At 40.5% G+C, this 24,610-nt stretch overlaps 1 protein-coding gene across 1 annotated transcript in view; it reads right to left on the bottom strand.

Annotated features, from left to right (window-relative positions):
• Window positions 1-1,509: 1,509 nt before the first annotated feature.
• Window positions 1,510-24,610, bottom strand: part of LOC121276709 — a 50,884-nt gene continuing 27,783 nt past the window's right edge. The window contains exons 5-9 of the mRNA XM_041185256.1: window positions 23,169-23,286; window positions 22,182-22,318; window positions 16,820-16,980; window positions 10,135-10,252; window positions 1,510-3,501 (exon numbers count right to left, since the gene is read on the bottom strand). Coding sequence (XP_041041190.1) covers window positions 3,259-3,501; window positions 10,135-10,252; window positions 16,820-16,980; window positions 22,182-22,318; window positions 23,169-23,286 — 777 coding nt within the window. The 3' untranslated portion in view covers window positions 1,510-3,258. The remainder of the gene's footprint in view (window positions 3,502-10,134; window positions 10,253-16,819; window positions 16,981-22,181; window positions 22,319-23,168; window positions 23,287-24,610) is intronic.

Raw genomic sequence — 24,610 nt, 5'->3', positions numbered from 1 at the left:
CCCCCACCCCATGATTAACCCCGCTACCCCCACCTGATCTATCCATCCAACCCCCCCTCCTTCCCAAACTACCCACTTACCTTCTCCCAGGCTTCTCAAAGTGGCTGGGACCTTTAAACTTATCTGGTTTCAGCAGCTAGTGTCGTAAAAAGGGGATGTCACTTTGCTTCCCCCAAGCAGGTTTGCTATACATTTCTTATAGGCCTGAATTGGAAGCTTGGGTGAGAAACATTCAGCTCCCACCTAAGTTAAGTTAAAAGGAGCAGAGTGTCAATCTGACTGTGATTGCTACTCCTCAGGAGTTATGGCTCAAAAGTTTTTTTCCACTGTCTTACTGTGTGTTCCTTGTAAGTGTGGACCTTTAGCATTAGTAAATGCTGCCCACTCAAAATAGCCTAAATCTTGTGGGGTTTTTTTTGTGTTTCATGGGATATGGACATCACTGGCTAGGCTAGCATTTTGTTGCCCATGTCTAATTGTCCTTGAGAAAGTGGTGGTGAGCTGCCTTCTTGAACTGCAGTTTTTCTGGTGAGGTACACCCACAGTGCTAGTGGAAATGGAGTCCAGGATTTTGAACCCTTGACAATGAAGGAACAGTGACATAGTTCCAAGTTAGAATGGTGTGACTTGGAGGGGAAGTTGCAGGTAGTGATGTTCCCATGTGTCTGCTGCCCTTGTCCATCTAGGTGGTAAATGCTGCAGGTTTGTAAGAAGCTGTAGAAGGAGCCTTAGTGAGATACTGCAATGCACCTTGTATATAGTACACATTATTGCCATTGTGCATAGTGGTGAAGGGAGTGAATATTTAAGTTGGTGGATGGGGTGCTGATCTGGTGGGCTGCTTTGTTTTGGATGGTGTCACGCTTCACAAGTGTTGTTGGAGCCACATTCATCCAAGCAAGTGGAGTTTTCCATTACACTCCTGACTTGTGCCTTGTAGATGGTGGACAGGCTTGGGGAGTCAGGACATGAGTTACTTGCCTCAAAATTCCTTGCTCTCGTAGCCACAGTATTTATATGGCTGGTCCAGTTTGGTTTATGGCCAATAGTAACCCCCAGGATGTTGATAGTGGGGGAATTCAGCAATGGAAATGCTATTGAATGTCAGGGATGGTTAGATTTTCTCTTGTTGGAGATGGTCACTGCTTGGCGCAAATATTACTTGTCATTTAGCGTGTACAAGCCATTGGTTAGCACTCATTGACCTATGGTGTTTGATGCTCCCTGAACGTGGCACTCTTTGCACAGTTGAAGACATAAGATCAAGGGGCTGCAATATCATATCACATACTGTAGATTAATTATTCCAATCTCTTTCCAGTTATGCAGTGCAGCCTGCCAATATCTTAGTGATGTCAGTAACTCTGAAATGGCAATAACTTCAAATTGCTAATAGCAATCAAATCAATATCAACAAAAAGGAGAAAAATCATAATCAGTTCATTTTCCTCCATTGTGGAATGCGATAACGCTAAACAGAAGTTAGGAATAAGATGGGGAGAGAACGGGTACCAGAAGTACAATGCTTTATTAACAATGCAGTGCTTCATTGTGATTTTTACATTCAGTAATTATTCAAAAGGCCAGTCTAGATGTAGAGTATGGCCTGCTTTCATATTGTACCTTGACTAAATCACACTGGAGGTAGGTTGTGTTAAGCTTTCCATCTGATCTGTGTGTTTTATGTTGAAACTGAAAGCTTGAAGTTGAGTAATTGTGTGTAAAATCAATTATCTAATGCATATTTTTCACGATATAATAGTTGGAAAAAAGACTGAAGATGGGTTAAATTGCATTTATGTAAAAAGTTTTTTTTACTTTCACCCATCACAATTTCATACTAGTGTATTACAGAAACAAGATAATTAGGGTTCTCACTACAGTCTTATAACTGCTACAAAATTTTCCAGTCTTATTTCAGCTTCTGTCATTCACAGTCTAGCTTCCCAATTTGCAGTGTGCATTACCAGACTCTTCAACTGCAGGGAATATCATAAATGAACCAATCTTTCCTGCAGCAGACGTCCACATATACAGGATCAGCAAGGATCACTGAATGGCAACCTTGTCTGGAAACCCTGGCTGATTTGTCCACTCCTTCACCCAAGTGGTTGAGGCTAATTGTAGTGAAGGTGAGCTGACTCAGTAGAGTCCAGGGATTGAAACTTTGGCCCTTCCTGGCTCTGTATGGCTCAGGTGCTTGTGCATAATGTAAAAATGGCACAATTAATGCACATTTTTTGTCCATCACATTACAAGTATCAACTTTAAACTTCTGTGCTGCATTTGCAAGTGTAACAAAAAAAGGGAACTAAATCTAGCATATCCTCTAACTTATCAGCATACCAGCTACATCGAGGTTTACTAATATCATGTTAAAAAGTGTGCACTTCCTGTCCATTACACTTCATCGGACAGTCAATTGAAAATTTGACACAAGTTGGAAAAAAAACTAAGGAAACAACAAAACTCATTTGGAATATGCAAACTCCCCTAGGCAAAGATCATGGTGGGAAGTGCTAATTAATTTGTCCTGAGAAACTAAAGCATAGCCTTACTGAATTTCAGAACAAGGAGTACTAGCCATGGTATTATCAGACACCTTGTGTTTTATACATCAAGTTGGAACCACTATTTTGTATGGAGCAAAAGTGGATGTGAAGTTGGAGTTCAGATCAGCCATCATCTAATGGAATGGAGCAGCAGGTCAAGGGGCTAAATAGTCTGTTCTGCTCTTACGTGAGGTACGGTACATGATTATATCCAGTTGTAGCTAAAATCATCCCAAAGTCAAACCCCTTTTTAAAATTGTATTCATAAATCTTTTGCACAAATGTACAAGTCTATTCTAAATTACAATTCAAAATCACTTGGGAGTGCCAAACTTGAATATTGCTGAAAAGAGAGACATGTTGCTGAAGCTTTTCATCTTGTACTCGATGAGTGCAAGACAAAAAACTTCAGGAATGTGTATCTCTTTTCAGCAATATACAAGTCAAAATGTTGGTCCAGAATAAAAGAGTTACATTACTTTTAAAACAAGCAGTCATATAGACCAGTGAGAGAGTAATAAGTTAAGACCTATCTGCTCTAGAATTAGTTACAATTATGACCAATATTGCTAGCAAAACAAGTATCACCTACCAAATCAGAATATAAAAATTGATTATCAGTTACATATATTTTTAAACAGTGACATAGCATCTTTAATTAGACATATAATCTGATTTGGAAGAAAGTTAAAATTGCACAGTCTGTTTAGCAGACACGTGGCCTGCTGTAGATAGTCTTCAATGCAAGTAATAGTTTAATAACTGGTGTACACAATGCAGTAATCACTGGCAGGCTATAGTAATGAAAGTAAAAGGAGATATCATGGACTTTAATTAATCCGAAGATGTTCAATATCCCACGGGTTGTTGGAGGAAGGCATCGGAATCGCCAATAGGTAACAATGTCATGGTAGCAGCGAAGATCATGACCAGTTACTGCCAGGTTGGCCTGAAATTATAAAGCACATGTTAATTAGTGATCATCATCATAACTTAAAATGAACCTCCCAATTTTGCAGAGGAGTGCTTTCTTCCATGGGGTAGCTTTGTCTTTGTTGTAAACTTTAGACTTAAAAAATCAAAGTCACTGAACCTGGCTCTATTGCACTGTTGAGAGAAGAACAGGCTAGTTCCAAAATATCAGCTAAATATGAAATACACAAGAATCCAAACTTTGGAGATCACCAAAACCCCACTGCAACCATATAGTATTGAGGAGCACACATCTGATGCTATAAGCATGTTGCTAGGTTATTCTGGTCGGAAGGATTAACCATGGTCTTGGTCATATCTATTTTTTTATTCATTCATGGGATGTGGGCCAACATTTATTGCCCATCTCTAGTTGCCTTTGAGAAAGTGGTGGTGAGCTGCCTTCTTGAACCGCTGCAGTCCATGTGCTGTAGGTACACCCACAGTGCTGTTAGGAACGGAAGTGCCAGGATTTTGACCCAACGACAGTGAAGAAATGGTGATATATTTCCAAGTCAGGATGGTGAGTGACTTAGATGGGAACGCTGCCACCTGGAAGTTCCTGTCCATCTGCTACCCTTGTGGCAGTGCTCCCATCTATCTGCTGCCTTGCCTTTCTCGAACAACAAGAAACTGACAATAAAAAGCAAAAAATTCTGAAGATACTCAGTGGTGCTGTAACTGGAAGGTAGTGCTTGGCACTAGCTGGCAATCAAGCCCAATCTCAAGGCTATGCTAGTCAGACAGAGATAAATGCACCAAATAAGGACTAACCGATGACAAACTGTTAACCTCAAACATTGTGGGAGCAGATTTGGGGAGGATCCTGAAATCAAATTGCGAGGCATAATGATGCATGGGGGAGACATAATCCAGGGCAGAGCAATTCACTTGATTTATGTCCCTAATCCGAGACTCGTTATCCACTTTCTACACCACAGATGCAATATAGGATCTACAGGACACACTACAGAAATTCTCAAAGATTTCTACAAAGAGCACCTCTTTCCCCTGTGATCCTGAGCACAAGAGTAGCAATGCTAAGTGAACTCCAGTGCCTTCAAGCTACCCAAATCATCCAACATTTTGACTTGGATGTATATTATTGTTCCTTCATTATCAAATATCCTGATATTCCTAACATATCATTGTGGGAGAACCGTCACTGTATATAATAAATGCAAAACACTGAATACTGGAGATCTGAAATAAAAACAAAATACTGGAGAAATTCAGGTCTGTGGAGGGAGAAAGAGTTAACATCAAGTCCAATATGACTTTCCTTTGGAACCAAGTAGAGGAAAAAAATGAGATGGGTTTTATGCTGTTGAAAAAAGGGAGGGGTCAGGTGAAACAAAAGGAAAGGTCAAGAAAAGGCTAGAGGGAGGGGAGATTAAATACTAAAGCTACCATGGAACAAAAGCAAAGGAAGCGGTAATGATTGTAGTAAAGAAACAAAGCGTAGGTCCAGAGTAGGTGTTTATAGCAGGATAAAAGTCAGTTTAGTCTGAAAGCAAAAACGAGAGATAGACCAGCACTTGATTTTTAAAAAATCAAAATGGAGGACTGAGTTCATGGCCTGAAATTGTTGAACTTAATGTTGAGTCCAGAAGGCTGTAAAGTGCCTGGGGTGCTGTTCCTCCAGCTTGTGTTGAGCTTCACTGGAACATTGTAGCAGTCCGAGGATAGAAATGAGAGCATGAGAGTAAGATGGTGAATTGAAATTGCAAAAGACCAGAGGAAGTGTTGACTGACTGAGGGGAAATGTTCTGCAAAGTTGTGCCCAAGTTTGCTTTTGGTCTCCCTAATGTAGAGGAGACCGCGTTGTGAGCGGCAAATACAGTATACTAGCTTGGTAGAAGTCCAGGTAAATCACTGCTTTACCTTGAAGGTGTGCCTTGGACCTTGGACAGAGAAGAGGGAGGAGGTAAAGGGGCAGGCGCATGCATGGGAAAGTGCCTTGGGGAGGGGAGGTGTTTGGGGTGGTGGAGGATAGATATACTCCTGCGTTTAAAAAGAAGGTATGCCACCAGCTTCTCAGCACAACTGGGATGGGCAGCTTTATAAGCATTGCCCAGATCTTGAGAATAAAAGAATGAGATGTGGGCATGTAAATGCCTGGGAACTTGGGTTTAAGAGTAGCTGAAGGATGGAGGTGGAGAAACCAATGAGAAGTACATTTGAGAAACAAATTCTTTTGTAGTCAAGGTGTAGGTAAGGGTTACAACAGGGCTGGAAGTGAGATGGAATCAAGAAAGATCAGAGTCAGATTGGACACCAGGTTTTAAGTTCTGCTCAAGATCAAATGACATTCAGAGAAGTTACACATCACATGGTTCAGCCAAAGAGACTGAAGAAATCAGTGACACATGTGTAAATGAAAGATGTACAAGATGCCTGTGCACTTGTGTTCAGAATTTCAGAGGAAACCTGACCATCAATTGAAGTCACACAGTATGATCCAGGGCAAAGCAAAGTAGGTACAATTAACTAATTCTCTCAATGCTGCTCAGATTAGAAGGCAATAACTGAAGGTGAAAGTAAAAAGTATAATGCAATGAGAATATTTATTCACATGCTTATTACAACAAAGATTTCAGATTCTTTACAGAAATTCACTGAACCATGACTACAGTCTTTAGGTTTTGTAGATTAATTTCATTCTATAGAAATCATGATGCAAGTGACCAAAATCAGAACAAAAAAAAGGCACAGGAATGAAGGTGTGCAATTTAAACCATTCTCTAATGCTTCTCCCCTTTGTCAAGGCACTCTTCTGTGCTAAGTGCCATAATTAGACTAGGACCATGGGTGTTATTGTGCAAAATTGAACTCCTGGTTCATTTTAAGATCATTGCAGTAGTCAAAAAATACATTTTTTGCATCAGACTTGACTCCTGAACTATTTTTACACTGTAGTATGGGCCTATATGTAGCTTTAATGTGTCACCGGTTTTGACTTCCTCCCAAGTGTTTTTTTTTCAAAACTGTGTTACTTGTTCTCGTTATTAGCCCAATCTTTGTGCCAACAATGACCCTGCTTCTCTGACAGCTCAAAAGTTTAATTAAAGTTTCCAAAAAAATGAAAGCTGCATTTTCTAAATTTCACAACCTTTGAAGATTCAAGGGGAGACACAGTTCTCAGATTTATTGTACCTGCACAAAATCCACATTCTTATCTGTAAAATGTACTTCTGGAAAGCCAGATAAGAATGTGGATTTTGTGCAAGAACAATTTCTCATGAGATATATTTTCTGGAGCACATTTAGAAACATATCTATTACATACACACTGTGTATGAAGCCTTGACGGAGTCAAGATCAATCAGCACTTCTACAAAATGAACACCATTAATATTTATTATGATTTATTTATTTATTCATTCATTCATGGGACGTGGGCTTCGCTGGCTGGGCCAGCATTTATTGCCTATCCCTAGTTGCCCTTGAGAAGGCGGTGGTTAGCTGCCTTCTTGAACTGCTGCAGTCCACGTGCTGTAGCTATACCCACAGTGCTGTTAGGAAAGGCAGTTCCAGGATTTTGACCCACCGACAGTGAAGAAACAGCGATATATTTTCAAGTCAGGATGGTGAGTGACTTGGAGGGGAACTTCCAGGTGGCAGTGTTCCCATCTATCTGCTGCCTTTGCCCTTCTCGGTCATCAAGAAACTGATAATAAAACGCAAAAATGCTGAAGATACTCAGTGGTGCTGTAATTGGAAGATAGTGCTTGGCATTAGCTGGCAATCAAGCCCAATCTCAAGGCCATGCTAGTCAGACAGACATAAATGCACCTACCCGATGACAACCAACAGCATTCCCATCCATCTGCTGCCTTTGTCCTTCTAGATGGTAGTGGTCATGGGTTTGGAAGGTGCTGTTGAAGAAATCTTGCTGAATTCCTGCAACGCATTTTGTAGATGATACACACTGCTGCTACTGTGCGTCGGTAGTGGAAGGAGTGAATGTTTGTGGATGTGGTGCCAATCAAGCAGACTGCTTTGTCCTGGACAGTGTCAAGCTTTTTGAGTGTTGTGGGAGCTGCACTCATCCAGACAAGCTGGGAGTATTCATTACACTCCTGACCTTGTAGATGGTGGAAAGGCTTTGGTGAGTCAGGAGGCGGGTAACTCGTCGCACAATTCCTAGCCTCTGATCTGCATTTGTAGCCACAGTATTTATATGGCTGGTCCAGTTCAGTTTCTGGTCAATGGTAATCCCCAGCATGTTGATAGTGGGGGATTCAGTGATGGTAATGCCATTGAACATCAAGGGACGATGGTTGGATTCTCTCTTATTGGAGATGGTGTGGCACGAATGTTACTTGCCACTTGTCAGCCCAAGCCTGGATATTGTCCAGGTCTTGCTACATTGGGACATGGGCCGCTTAGGTATCTGAGGAGTCACGAATGGTGCTGAACAATGTGCGAACATCCCCACTTCTGACCTTATGATGGAAGGAAGGTCATTGATGAAGCAGCTGAAGATGGGTGGGCTGAGAACAGTATCCTGAGGAACACCTGCAGTGATGTCCTGGAGCTGAAATGACTGACGTCCAATAATCACAACCATTTTCTTTTGTGCTAGTTATGACTCCAACCAGCAGAGAGTTTTCCCCCCTGATTCCCATTGACTCCAGTTTTGCTAGGGCTCTTTTATGGCAGGCTCTATCAAATGCTGCCTTGATGTCAAGGGCAGTCACTCTCACCTCACCAGTTCAGCTCTTTTGTCCATGTTTGAACCAAGGCTGTAATGAGGTCAGGAGCCGAGTGGCCCTGGCAGAACCCAAAACAGGTGTCAATGAGCAGGTTATCGCTAAACAAGTGCTACTTGATAGCACTGTTGACGACCCCTTTCATTACTTTATTGATGATCAAGAGTTGACTGATGGTGTGGTAATTGACCAGGTTGGATTTGTCTTGCTTTTTGTGTTCAGGACATACCTGGGCAATTTTCCACATAGCTAGGTGGAATCCATTGTTGTAGCTGTACTGGAACAGCTTGGCTAGGGGTGCGGCAAGTGCTGGAGCACAAGTCTTCAGCACTATTGCCAGAATATTGTCAGGGCCCATAGCCTTCGCAGTCTCCAGTGCCTTCAGCCATTTCTTGATATATCACATGGAGTGAATTGGATTGGCTGAAAACCAGCATCTGTGTGCTGGGGACCTCTGGAGGAGGCCAAGATGGATCGTCCACTCGGCACTTCTGGTTGAAGATTGTAGTAAATGCTTCTGCCTCATCTTTTGTACTGATGTGCTGGGCTCCTCCACCATTAAGAATGGGGTATTTGTGGAGCCTTAACCTCCAGTGAGTTGTTTAATTGTCCACCACCATTCGCGACTGAATGTAGCAGGACTGCAGAGTTTAGATCTGATCCGTTGGTTGTGGAATCGCTTAACTCTGTCTGTCACTTGTTGCGTATGCTGTTTGGCACGCAAGTAGTCCTCTGTTATAGCTTCATCAGGTTGACACCTAAGTTTTAGGTATGCCTGGTGCTGCTCCTGGCAGTCCCTCCTGCACTTTTCATTGAACCACGGTTGATCTCTTGGCATGATGGTAATAGTAGTGTGGGGGATAAGCCAGGCCACGAGGTTACAGATTGCGTTCGAGTACAATTCTGCTGCTGCAGATGGTCCACAGCGCCCCATGGATGCCCAGTCTTGACTTGCTGTGAAGGCAGGACGTCGTCTCCACAACGATTGCGCAGTGGCCACTCCTACCTATACTGTCATAGACAGATGCATCTGCAGCAGGCAGGTTGATGAGGTTGAGGTCAAGTATGTTTTTCCTCCTCCTTGGTTCTCTCGTCACCTGCCGCAGACCCAGTCTAGCAGCTATGTCATTTAGGACTCAGCCAGCTCGGTCGGTAATGGTGCTACCAAGCCACTCTTGGTGATAGACATTGAAGTCTCCCACCCAGAGTACATTCTGCACCCTTGCCACCTGCAATGCTTCAATATGGTGTTCAACATGGAGGAGCACTGATTCATCAGCTGAGGGATGTCGTTACATGGTAATCAGCAGGAAGTTTCCTTGCCCATGCTTGGCCTGGTGCCATAAGACCTCGTGGGGTCTGGAGTCGATGTTGAGGACGCCCAGGGCAACTCCCTCCCGAGTGTATACCACTGTGCCGACACCTCTGCTGATCCTGTCCTGCCAGCAGGACAGGACATACCCAGGGATGGTGATGGTGGTGTATGGGACATTATCTGCGTGGTATGATTCCATGAGGATGACTATGTCAATTTTGACACTGGTTCCTAGATGTTGGTAAGCAGGACTTTGCAGGGTTGACAGGGCTGCGATTCTAGAGATATTAAATAGCACTGTTTGTTTTTTTCCCCCTTCCAGGAAAGGGAAACTGGTGTTCTCTAAAAAAAAAGGGATCAACACGTCAGGTGGAGTTCCTGATCTAATAATTATCCATTGACTCAGGACAGAGAAGGTTCAAGGGGGCTAATGACCTTTTCTTGCTCCAGATTTTATTATATTCCTTAGTTTATTGTTTCAACCATTCATAAAAAGTGTAGAATCCGTCTTGCTAGAATCTAATTTGTATGTTGTGGTTATAAATCAAAGGTTATGATGGGGATAAACCATGTCCCTTACCAGTTCTTCTATCAATGTGTACACTGTTCCTTCAATTGCTTGCTCCAGGTGGTGTGCAGCAACCAGCAGCTTTATCATAAGAAAGGTCCAGGATGCAGTAACCACCAGCAGAGTCAACCTATTTAAAAGAGTAAATACATTTCTTATAATGACAGCAACATCAATGGTTTTGCCAACAGACAGTATTATAATGTGAAGGCATTGGAAAGGGTGCAGAAAAGATTCACAAGAATAGTTCCAGAGACGAGGAGCTTCAGTGATATAGAGAGATTGGACAAGTTAGGACTGTTCTTGAAGAAGAGAAGGTTGAGAGGAGATTTGACGGAGGTCTAGACAGTAGATAGGGAGAAACTGCTCCAGATTAAAGGTAATTGGCAAAAGAAGCTATGGCCTCATGAGGAAAAAAAAATTCATGCAGCGAGTGTTTGGGATCTAGAATGCACTACCTGAAATTGTGGAGGAGAGGGTGTCAATTGAGAATCGGATCATTATCTGAAAAGGAAAACTTTGCAAAACTACAAGGCAGGGGAATGGCACTAGGCAAACTGCTCTTTCAGAGGGCAAGCACAGACACGACAGGCCAAATGTCCTCCTTTTGTACTGTAGCTATTCGACAATAATAGTGATATTAGACAGTCCTCTTTAAGCTGTCCTAATGTATCTATGTTTATTGCAATACACACATTGCACGTAAATATCTTTTAGCAGACATATGGGAACACCACTACCTGGAAGCTCTGCTCCAAGTCACACACCATTCTGACTTGGAAATATATTGCCACTCCTTTGCTGTTGCTGGATCAAAATCCTGGAACTCCCTCCCTAGCAGCACTGTGAGTGTACCTACTCAGATCCCATAAATGAATTTTAAAAAATTATAAGACACTGGTCATGTGCGATGAAATGGTCAAGTTGTGGATTCCTTTAGTCCTATTAGTACAGGCTACATCAATCTCATATTGTTGTTATGCTATATATCTGGTACTTAATTCATGGCCTGCAACCAAATCAAAAAAACTCTTTTCAGTGAGATTCACCCAGGATAAATCAGCCAACACTAGATTAGTGTCATACTGTAAACTGGCTAATCAATTTACTGGAGTCAAAGTCCACCATGCTCTCACCCACCACATTCACCCCATCTTCCCAGCAGCAGATTCACACAAGTAAAATCATGTGGCTTCTGAAGTAACCCTTACACACAGGCATCCCTCTAGGAAGGTATCATCACTTGCACCAGTATCTTAGGTCAGAGGAAGCATCAAAGGGACTTAAAAAAAAATTCAAATATCTAGGTTGTGAGACAGTTCTACAAGCATAGATAATCTAAAATATATTGCAACAAGAAAATCTTTAAAAAAGTCAAACAGCTTCCAAAATGTGAGCCTTGAACCATATTCCACACAAGCATGGGAACTTCACTCTACATGTACAAACAGACTGGATTAGAAACAGCATTTGACAGGCAGGTGCAAAATTCTGCTGTTAATAGTTCAATCACTGTTCCAGTATTAACAGTATAAGGAGTGCTATTTGTTCCACTGATAACTGCCAGCCATTTCTTACCACAGAAAGTTGCAAGTCCATCACCATCTAGTAGGTTGGCTTAAAGAGGATTGCCTGGTACCATATTTCAGCAACAAGTCTACAACTGCAGGAAACGCATTTGATTTCCTCCAGATTCTATGACTGATCAGCTCAATGCTAACCATGACGTCATGTGATCAATGAGGAAAAAAAATTGGATAGGTTCTACACAGGTAGGCAATTCACTAGCTAGGTTACTTCCCAGGCAATGAAGGTGAAAATTACCCCTATAAAAACTTTTCAACCAGTCAAGTTTTCCCCTGTATTAAGTGTGTTGGTGACATCCAGTGATTGTAAGAAGTTACTACAAGAAAATTCTGTAATTTTCCCAAGGACCCGTCAATAACTATTTTAAGAAATTGATGGTGTTGCACTAATAAAATTACATAAATCTATTTTGGTTCACTTAAACCAAGTTAAGAAGAATCTAAGCAGTCCTGATGTGAAATGGACATAGGGAGAACAATATAGAACTTTAAATAACAATGGACTAAAATACCTCATACAGTATAACTCCTTAAAGCATCCTATAAATAAATGTACCATATTTCATACTTAGCACAGTACACAACTCTCAACTCTCTCCTGCACCAAGGACAATTCTGTTACTTGCAGAAGATATCAAGAAACATATTGTAGATCTTTTTCCATAAGTATGTTCTGACTTAACTCAGGGGGAAGGTCATATAACATTAAAAAAAACTCCTAAAAATATTTGACATTAAATTCTATTAACTTTAGCAATGATTGAAAACAGTAGAAATAGATCCAAATTGTGGTCGATTATTTTAACTGTCATTCATTTTGCATCTGTAATTTACAATGAAGCAACATACTGTAGAATGTACTGATGGATTTCAAGCACAAATTTTCTAACAATTCAGAACAGATATTTGCATTTTGCCACCGATTTCAAAATGAGAACCAAAAATATTTAGCTAATAGATGTTTACAAGTAGAGTCAAATTCCAGTGATCAAATCTGGGTGAGATTAGGTTGTGTATTGTTTAGACCACTATTCTCCAATACATTAGCCACTTGCTTATGTGGCTAATTGGGAATCCAGATATGGCAAATTGCATTTTTAATTGGTAAGTAATCATTGAATTAATGGAATCTTATTTCAATAATCATATTTTACCGTGTATGCATATGTATGTTAACTGTTTTGTGCATTTGTTGATTAAATGGCAAAAATGAAAAGCCATGTGCTTTACTTCCTTGGTTCCTGCTTATTGATTATCTGCTAAAATGGCGTTTCTCCCCTATTGATGAAAACGTGAAGGAGGAAGACTGAAAATACTCACAAAGAATAATGAGAGATATGTTTTAAGTTATATACACATGAAGTACATTTACCTGCATTGTGTGTAATGTGTTTTCTACTAAAATGATAACACTGCTAAAATAGTGTTGCCATAGCCACACCTGTAGCTAGTCAGCAATATTTATTGGACAAAACAGGTTTTAACTCTCCAATCTAAACCAATGATTAGAACAGTTAGTATATGATGTACTGGACAATGTCCACAGACTCTAATGTCCTCACCCAGGGCTTAAACTTGTGATAACAAAAGGTGTGATTATAGTGACTGCACTAGAGAATAATATTTTTGGGTAAATAGTCGATTCATGTTGGTAGAACCATAGAAGCATAGAAAAGTTACAGCACAGAAGGCAGCCATTTGGCCCAGCTTCTCCATGCCAGCCCGGGGACACCCAGGTGCCCTTTCTAATCCCACCTTCCTGCACCCGGCCCATAGCCCTGCAGTTTACAGTACTTTAGGTGCAGATCTAGGTATTTTTTAAAAGAGTTTAAAGTTTCAGCCTCTACCACCAACTTGGGCAGCAAATTCTAGCACCCACCACCCTCTGCGTAAAAATGTTCTTCATGTCCCCCCTACACCTTCTGCCACTTATCTTGAATCTATATCCCCTGGTTCTAGAATTCTCCGTCAAGGGAAACAATTTTATCCTGTCCACTCTATCTATTCCCCTCAATTTTGTACTCCTCAATCAAGTCACCTCTTAGCCTTCTTTGTTCTAAGGAAAATAACCCCAACCTATCCAATCTCTTCTCATAGCTACACTTTTCTAACCCTGGCAACATTCTTGTAAACCTCCTCTGCACTCTCTCCAGAGCTATTACGTCATTCTTGTAATGTGGTGATCAGAACTGCACACAATACTCCAGTTGTGGCCTCACCAATGTTTTATACAATTCCAACATTATATCCTTACTTTTATATTCTATACGTCTGCCAATGAAGGAGAGCATTCCATATGCCTTCTTTACAACCCTGTCTACTTGAACTGCTACCTTCAGGGCCCTGTGTACTTGTATGCCAAGATCTCTCACTTCATCTACTCCTCTTAGTATATTCCAATTAATTTTGTAATCCCTGTAACTGTTTGACCTCCCTGAATGTATGACCTCACACTTTACTATGTTAAAATCCATCTGCCACTTTACCGCCCACTCCACCAAACCATCTATGTCATTTTGGAGATTATGGCTGTCCTCTACACTATCCACTACTCGGCCAATCTTTGTGTCATCCGCAAATTTTCCAATTGTGCCCCCCACGTTCACGTCCAAATCGTTAATATGTAAAGCAAACAGCAAGGGTCCCAACACCGAGCCCTGTGGAACACCACTTGAGACAACTTTCCATTCGCAAAGGCATCCATCAACCATTACCCTTTGTCTCCTGTTACAAAGCCAACCTTTTATCCAGTTTGCCACATTACCCTGAATCCCATGGGCTTTTACTTTCATGACCAATCTGCCATGTGGGACCTTGTCAAATGCCTTGCTAAAATCCATGTACACAACATCCACTGCACTACCTTCATCAACCCTTCTTGTCACTTCCTCAAAAATTCAATCAAATTTGTGAGGCAAGACCTTCCTTTAACAAATCCATGCTGACCATCCCTGACTAGTCCATGCCTTTTCACATGACAGTTAATCCTATCTCTCAGGATTGATTCTATTAATTTGCTCACCAACGATGTAAGACTAACTGGCCTATAATTGTTTGGCATTTTCTTTGATCCCTTTTTAAACAATGGAAGTACGTTTGCATTTCTCCAGTCCTCCGGTACCTCCCCTGTATCTAGTGAAGATTAGAAAATCATCCTCAGAGTATCTGCTATCTCCTCCCTGAATTCCATCAACAGCCTCGGAAACAATCCATCTGGCCCTGGTGACTTATCAACTTTCAAGGATTTCAACCTTTCGAGTACTTCCTCTCTCTTTATGACTATCCTGTCCAATATCTCGCAGTGTTCCTCCTGGACTACTATACCTACATCCTCCCTTTCCTTTGTAAACACGGAGACAAAATACTCATTCAAAACCCTTCCCATAGCCTCTGCATCTACAAACAAGTTTCCATTTTCATCTCTGATAGGCCCCACTTTTTCCTTAGCCATATAAAGGCATACAGCTGTGTTTCAGTAGCATGAACATAACACCAGGATACTATTTAGAGGTTATAGCAACTGGTTATTGTATATCTTGCAATAAAGTGAAAATCCTTAATATTTATGCAGACTTCAATTTAAAAATAAATTCTGCATTTCAGATATTAAGGGGCAAGACAAAACAACCATATTGCGTATGCTTTATGGGGACTAGGAATGCTTTTTATATATGGCATCACTTGTGAGGTCACAAAAATAACCTGTTTACAAAATACATTTTAAAGGAAAAAAGTAAACTTAATTTTGCATTTTTAATCCTTGTTCAGGATATAGCTCCTAATTTGACTCGTTAGTGTTGTTGTAGTGAAAGTGGGCAGGTAATAATTCAGAGAATGACAGTTCAAATTCCACCATAGAATTTAAATTATTTGCTCATTTAAATTAAGTCTGGAAATAAGAAATCTGATGTCAGTAATGAAATCATGAAACAACCAGTTTGTTGTAAAAGCCTGACTGGTTTGATAATATCCTTTAGGAAAGAAAAAAAAACAGATAAGGAAAATAGGATATATGTGAATAAAAACAAAATACTGCTGGAGATCTGAAATAAAAACACAAAATGCTAGAAAAACTCCACAGCTCTGACAGCAACTGTGGGGAGAGAAACAGAGTTAACATTGAGTCCAATATGACTTTTCTTCAAAACTGAAGAGAGGTAGGGATGTGATGGGGTTTTATGCTGTTGAAAAATGGGAGGGCGGCCAGGTGGAGCGCAAGAGAATGTCAGGGTTAGGTTAGAGGGCAGGGAGATTAAATAACAAAGATGCCAAGGCAAACAGAGTGGCAATGATAGTATTAAAGGCTCAAAGCATTGGTCCAGTGTTGGTGTTAATAGCAGAATAAAAGGTCAACCCTGTCTGAAAGCAAAAAACATGGGAAGATCCAGAATGGGGAAATAAATGCGACTCCAGTCCCATATCAACATGACTGCTCTCTTAAATAACCTAGCACGCCATTGAGATGTGTCAAAGGACCAGCACCATCTTTTTATGGTAGCTAGGGATGGGCAATGTCAGCCTTGTAAATGATGCCCACATCCCAGGAAGAAATCAAAAATATTACAAGTAGGCATGTAAGTAGAGATCTAACCAGCCCAGGATTGCAGTATAAATCTAACAGTTAAAGCACACTCCATTTAGCACACTGTAAATACACTATTTTATTTGTTCTTGGAATGTAGCAATGCTGGTAAGACAGTATTTTATGCCCATCCCTAGTTGCCCTAAAGGCATCAATGGTTAACCACATACTGTGGGACTTGAGTCACACATAGGTCAGATGAGGCAGTTTGCACTGTAAAGCTCTACAAACAGCAATGAGATAATAACTGAACAACTCTGTTTTTCAGATAGGTTGAGTGTGGAAAGTGACAGACTCCTTTAACAAGAGTTTCATGTGCCACAACTTTTGAAAGATTAGAAGCAACATTGAAAGTGGCCATGGTGAAGTGTAGAGGACTGCTTCTACCATACAGACAGCACAGATATGATAGGTCAAATTACCACCTTCTTGTATGGTTTTACGGTTTTGGCATTCCTCTCGAGGAGACAGATGGGAAACAAAAGGTTATGGCTGTGCACGTATGGATATTAAGCAATGAGAAACTTACCAGATCTTTATTCTCTTTGGAGTGAGTCTACTTTTCTGAATCATGTTATCCACTAGGTAGTAAAGCAGCACTGCTATTCCGGCAATGTAAAACATTATATACAGGACGAAGGTCACATGCACACAATGAAAGGGTGCTTCAAACTGCCGTTGAATGTTATCCTGTAGTTTAAACAAAATACACCAAGAAAGAAATGACGTCATTTAATATTGATGGAAATAATTTATTCATTAACTGAGGTTTCATCTAAATAACGTTAAAAATATCAGCTCAAAGAACAGATGTGATATTATTGTTAGAGTGCAACTGGAACACCAGATTCCCACTCAGTTTTTACACTGGTCTGAAATATTAGCAGCCTGAGGAAAAGAGGAAAGAGCGTCTGTAAGCAGCAGACATCCCTTTTCACTCTTGGACAGTAGAAAGCCTGACATTCCTCAGGTACTGAAGCGTCCGTGTCCATATGCCTGGACAAACTTCAGGCTTGGGATGATGAGTAACATACATGCCACATAAGTGTCAGGCAATGACTATCTCCAACAAGAGAGAATCTAACCATCTCCCCATGACATTCAATGGCATCACCATCACTGAATACCCCACTATCGACATCCTGGAGTTACCATTGGCCGGAAATGGCACTGGAAAGACCATTTAAATACTGTGACCACAAGAGCAGGTAGGTCAGAGGTTGCCAATTCTGTGGTGAGCAACACACCTCCTAACTCCCTAAAGCATGTCCACCATCTACAAGGCACACACAAGGAGTATGATGGAATACTCTCCACTTGCTTAGATAAGAGTGGCTCCAACAAAACTCAAGAAGCTGAACACCATTCAGGACAAAGCAATCCACTTGATCAGCACCCCATGCACCAACTTATACATTCACTCCCTCCACCAGTGGTGCATAACAGCAGCAGTGTGTACCATATACAAGATGCACTGCAGCAACTCACCAAGGCTCCTTCCACAACATCTTCCAAATCCCCAATCTCTACCACCAAAGGAGGACATGGAGTGCAGATACATGGGACCAACAACACCTTCAAGTTCCCCTCCAAGCCACATCATCCTGACTTGGAAGTTTCTTCATTATCACTGGAACAAAATCCTTGAAATCCCTTCCTAACAGCACTGTGGGTGTACCTGCACCAGGCGGACTCAGCAGTTCAAGGCAGCACCTCACCACCACCTTCTCAAGGGCAATTTGGGGTGGGCAACAAATGCTGGCCCCGCCAGAGACACCCACATCCCACAATCAAAAGTCAAAGAATTAACATAATCCTCCTAAACAAACATTTTGTTAATCTGTACAAATTGAGAGTTGGAAAAAGGAGGAAAAATACATTTCACTGAAGGAACCCACCTCTGATAAACCAGTAATTAAATGCAGACATTTAACAACATCACAGAGAGGGGATAAGAGAATTTGTTTAAAAAACACAGAAGATTGCTTGAACAGCAATTAAACACAATGCTAAATGTGCTCAACAATCAACAAAACTAACAGAAGATTGAACGATATAATCAATGGTAAAGTACAAGTCAGAGAATCAAACTGCACATTGTGCTGTTCAGACTACATCTCAAGTAGTGTCCACTTCTGATTACCAAGGCCAAAGGAGAAGTCTGAGAGCTGGATGCAATTTCTCAGATAATGACGCAGTACATGCCTGCATTCAAGACGACCTGGGAGTTGGTGGCTGATAAGTGGCAAATAACTTTGTGCTATATACATGCCAGGCACTGACAACCTCCAACAGTTACTTCCCCATTTCATTCAATGGCATCATCATTGCTGAATCTCCCACCATCAACATTCTGGGGGTCACCATTGGCCAGTAACTTTACTGAAATAGCCACATAAAGGTCATGACTAATAGAGCAAGTCAGAGACTGGGCATTCAGTAGCATTTATTCTACAGCATTTATTTCCAATCCCTGATTGCCCTGGATGGATGAATCAAAATTGGCTGAATGCTTTCAAGTCATAATTATCTTGTGTGACATGGAATGCCCTACCAGAAACAGTGGTAAAAGCAAAATCCAAAAAAGCATTTAGAATGATTTGAAAGATTTAAAAAAAAGGATACGGAGAAAAGACAGAGGAATTGGACTAAGTGGGCAAGTCTTTTAGAAAGTTGGCCAAGTTGTAATGAGTCAAATGGTCTCCTATGCCACAGAGCTCCTATGATTCTGTAACACAAGATAGCTTTGAATCAGCAATAAGCTAATAAGCTCTCTTTCATGCAGTGCTAAATGCACACATTTGAAATAATATTCAGTAATTTAGTGTACTATATTTAGGGAAGGCTTTCAGAACATGAGTTAACTAACAGCTCGACAAGAAACGTGGAGAAACACACCATACTTTCAGGACCTCATTGTGAATATTGTATATTCAATAAATTAACTGTCTAAGTACCCCAAGCAATCTGGAATGAATTAAGAGGTAGGAATTGACTAAAGCTAGGTCAAAAAATTGCATTTTAAGGATGCATTCACACTATACAATACACAAAGTCAAGATGGAAATTTACTAAGTATTAAAATCAAACAAAAGTAGTAAACAGTTATACATCTTGTATTGATAGAGACTTTAATGTAATATTATTATTAATAATAAAACGGTCACAGTACCGTTTTAAAGCAAACAATGGCACTGAGCCACTAGGATGATATTCGTGCAGATGGCCAAAAGCTTGGTCAAAGAGGTAGGTTTTAAGAGCATCTTAAAGGAGGAAAGTGAGATAGAGAGGCAGAGAGGTTTAAGGAGGGAATTCTTGAGTACAGGGCTTAGGCAGCTGAAGGCACAGCTGCCAACGTTGAGCAGTTAAAATGTGGGTTGCTCAAGGGGCCAGAATTAGACGAGCACAGATATCAGGGGGTAGTGGGACTGGAGGAGACTACAGAGATAGGGAATGGCAAGGCTGTGGTGGGACTTGAAAACAAGGATGAGAACTTCCCCTCCCTGCTTGGTTTTTTTTAAAGTTATTAGGACATTGTTATTAGCTTTTTGAAATCAGCATAATTTAGTTGAAGTTTATTTAACATTCAAACAGCACAAAAATGCTAACGTTGGGATCCTTCTGCTAACGTAATAGCCAAAATTCAAGTCAATACTGGATTTTTAGCCCAATGTGTACAATACATTCATTTTGTGCTTATCTTTTCTCACTTGCCCTATTAGAAAACATGAAGGATTAAGACAATTGTGACTAGAACAAGTCAGACTACAAAACTGAAATAGCAGATCTATGCACTATTTTGTAACAGTTCATCAAGCTGTTTCCAGGACAATAAATGTCAATACTTGCATAGAATATCTAGTCTAATCGTACGTTAGTATTCAAATTTACAATTTGAACAAATATGCATCACGTATTTTAAGTATATGATCAGATTTTTTTAAAAAACCTAATTTAGATCTCCGAAGCACCACAACCAGTACCTGCCTGCAAGCACAAGCAAGCAATCTAGTTACAGCTCAGCAAATGTGCTTTGGAGATACAAGATAGTGGTACAGGTTAAGTCCTTATTTTTCTTAGAGATGACTTGGAGATGGCCAGTCCATCAGTGAATAGATAGCCGTATGATCAGTTGTTATTAATATATAATTTAATCTCAACACAAATTATATTGTAGCTTGTTTCATCATTTTTATCAGTAGGTTAAAAGCACTTTAACTGTTTCCAGTCTGCCAGGACATCATTCTATATTCATATTCTGCCTAATATCATCCAGCTTTTCAAAAAATTTCTTGTCCTAAGAACATAGGAACATCTTCTATGTGGCACTTGGTCACCAATAAACTGCCTAGTTTGGGTTCCACCGGGACCACTTAGTTCCAGACCTCATTACAGCTTTGGTTCAAGCATAGACAAAAGACCTGAATTCAAGAGATGAGAGTGACAGCCCTAGATAATAAACCAACATTTGACTGAGTGCTGCATTAACAGTGAAATTGAAGTCAATGTGAATCAGGGGAAAACTCTCCACTGATTGGAGTCATTTATAAGCACAAAGAACGATGTTTTTGTTGTTGGGGGACAATCATCTCAGCACCAGGACATTGCTGCAGGAGTTCCTCAGGACAATGTCCCAGGCTCAACCATTTTCAGCTACCTGATTAGTGACCTTCCCTTCAACATCTGTTCAGAAGTGGCGTTATTGAGTGATGATTGCCCAGTGTTCAGTTTCAATCGCATCCTCAGATAATGAAGCCATCCATCCCTGAAAGCAGCAAGACCTGAACAACGTTAAGGCTGGGGCTGATAAGTGTAATATTCACAACACACCAATCAGGCAATGATCATCTCCTAACAAGAGAATCCAATCATCCTCTCGTTGATATTCAATGACATTAAAATCATTGAAGCCTCCACTACCAACATCCTGGGGGGGTTACCATTGAAGAGAACCTGAACTGGACCAGCCATATAAATACTGTAGCTACAAGAGCAGGTCAGAGACTGGAGATTCTGTAGCAATAACTCACCTCCTGACCCCTCAAAGCCTTTCCAAATCTACAAGGCACCAAGTCAGGAGTGTGATGGAATACTCACTTGCCTGGTTGAGTGCAGTTCCAATAACACTCGACACCATCCAGGACAAAGTAGTACACTTGATTGGTACTACCTTTAACAGAGAGAGCAGATGGAACCTCGGTTTAACACCTCACCCAAGAGATGATACATCCAACAGTACTCCACTAAAACCGCCGCGTAGATTACAAGCTTAAGTCCCTGGAATGGGGCTTGAACCCATAACCTACTGACTCAGAAGCAAGAGAGCCACCACTGGGCTATCCTATTTAATGGATAAATAGGGGAGCAAAACATTGTTTGGGACATTGGGACCTGATAGAGATGTATAAGATTATGAGGAGCATAGAAAGGCATTTTTTCCATTAGTGGGGGGGGGGGGGGGGTCAATAACCATGGGGCATAGATTTAAGGGAAGAGCTAGAAGGCCAAGAGGGGAGTTGAGGAGAGATTTTTTCACCGAGAGAATGTGGAAGTCTGGAACTCACTCCCTGAAAGGGTGGTTGAATCAGAAACCTTCGTAACATTTAAGAAGTATTTAGATATTCACTTGTGTTGTCATAGCATCCAGGGCTATGGGCCAAGCGCTGGAAAATGGGATTAGTGTAGTCAGATCTTGGTTGACCGGCGCAGACACAATGGGCCAAATGGCATCTTTGCGCTGTAAACATCTATGAATCTATTGTTCATGATAATAGCTAAGCAATGGAGTTTTGAATCAGTTGTAGTTTATGCAGGACTACTGGTAAGGAAAGCATCAGAGAACTCTAACTTTGATTTTCTATTAATAGGTTCTCCAGCTGTTCATTACTCACCAATAGTTTCCAGAAATCCTTGTGCCACTTTATGAGTGATTGGTTGAGTGCTACTTCTGAGCTGCTTATAATAGGGTGGTACCCATGGAATGTCCTCACTCTACCATTGTAGTAATTCAAATGCAAAAGTAATGGACCTAAAAACAAATAGAAGTTCAATTATTAACAATGTTATGGTGACTTAGTGTGCCCTATTAAAGTTAAAGGATAGCGAGATTCAAGAATAAATTGCTTAAATTATACAAAACACCATGGGGAAGGAAGATTCTCCTAGGATCAGAGACTCAAATATGATTAAACTGAGCACGGTCTCAGGGGAAACGGTGGCGTAGTGGCAATGTCACTGGACTAGTAATCAAGAGACCCAGGCTAATATTCTGGGGACATGGGTTCAAATTTAAATTCAACTTAATAAAGTCTGGATTTAAAAGCTAGTCCATAGTCAGTAACGTTGATTGTCACAAAAAAACCCATCTGGTCCTTAAGGGAAGGAAATCTGCTGCCCTTATCTGGTCTGGCCCACATGTAACTCCAGACCCACAGCAGTATGGTGGACTCTTAACTATCCTCGGAAATGGCCCAGTAAGCCACTCAGTTCAAGGGCAATTAGGGATGGGCAACAAATGTTGGCTTTGCCAGCAATGCTCATATCCCTGAAAGAATAAATTAAGTACATGAAGGAGCTGAAATACAAAATCCCATTAAGGCTGCTCCTGCCAGATCACAAACCAGAGTGCAAAAATTCAACAGCTTCAAATAAAACAATTTAATCTGAAGAAAAAATATAGATTTTAAAATTAAAATAAAACATTGGGACCAATGTGTATTTCCATCAACATTTGAAAAAAGAAAAGCATTTTGGAGAGAAGCCCTTCATCAGAATTTCCTCTGCTCCACATAGGTTATCTTTTGCAGCTAAAACTGCAGTGAAATAATGGATATTTTAAATAAGACGTTGACCCTTCCAGTACTAAACTGAACACATACCATGCAAGTATTCAAACAAGATGACGACAGCAAAAATTAGGAGCAAAGATGATATAAAGAGAACAAGTACTTCTCTTTTAGTAAGTCTCATATCATCCATTTCTGGCCATAGGCTGATCTGAAAATATAGAAATTGGATTATTAGATGCCTATGCTAAGTACAAGATTTTTCTTTAAATTTATCTGTTAGGGTAATTCTTATGGTGATTCTTTTTGCTGATCAACATGATGTTCCATGTTTGAGAATGGAAACATTTTGGACATCCAAGTTAGGTATAGTAGAGCTAGATATGGAGTAAAATTTCCCCTACTCTGCACTATCATATCTTAGCCTCAACTCCACGGTGATATTCTTACCATTCCAATGTTTTGCAATCTTTTAAACTTAATAAAATTTACAATTGTGCTATTTGTGTCAGATTTGGAGGATTTAGTTCCCCTAAGAGCATACATTTACTAGTAATTGGCTTGTCTACTCAGAGGTTTTACGTAATATCTTTATAGCTGACAGAGGAAGACGATTTATCACATCAAGTTAAGCTGTTTTCAACTACAGATTCCACAGGCGATTTTGTGCTCCACCTTTAATGTGCTTCTCTCTCTCCACCCTGCATCATGCACAAAACTTATAACTGAAAATCAATTGACTGAGATTAAATATGATGTTATGTTATTTAGTCTGGACGGACCTACTTAGGTAACTGCTTAATAAATAGGAGAGAGAGAGAGAATGACAAAGACTCGGTATAATTATGGACTGCCACATTGATTTGTGGCACTAAGGACTTGAAGTACTGCAGCTTACAGTTCCCCAACAATGCAACACTATTTCAAATACAAGACATCTACAGCAAACAGCAGGTGATGTCACTTCATAACAGGAAACAAGGGAGAGACATGAGTGGAGATTAGAAAACAGAAATAAATTGCTTGTTTCAAAATCCAATTTCTTAAGCTTAAATAAAAAGGATACAACTCCCATAATCACTACTTTAGCTACTTTTACTACTGATTGTGCTACAAAAAGTTCATGAGATTTTGGAATGCTTTAGTTACAGCAATTTTGTGACAGCAGCACATGTTCAAGATGATGTTGTGACCCGAAGGAGCTGTGATAATAATGGCAAGTGCCAGAAGTGCAATGTTATTATTTGCAGTCTGGTTACATCTACACGTTCTCCTCTTCACAATACAGGAAAGGTAGACTGATAAAGAAGCTACATTCTGCACGGATTGAAAATTGCCATCAACATCCTTCTCCGTACTCAATAGCACCTTTCAATTCACTCTTACTTGCCACATTAGTATAACATCACACCGTATAATCATATACTCAAAATGTTACCACCCAATTTATTCAGATTTGTAAATTCAGCTTTGACATTTCATCTATTTCCTATACAGTTAGTGCTTATGTATAAAGGTATTTTAAATCATTTTAA

This window comes from Carcharodon carcharias, chromosome 4, assembly GCF_017639515.1.
Source record: "Carcharodon carcharias isolate sCarCar2 chromosome 4, sCarCar2.pri, whole genome shotgun sequence".
In the NCBI taxonomy this organism is placed as follows: domain Eukaryota; kingdom Metazoa; phylum Chordata; class Chondrichthyes; order Lamniformes; family Lamnidae; genus Carcharodon; species Carcharodon carcharias.
This window is presented reverse-complemented; position numbering and strand designations above follow the sequence as displayed.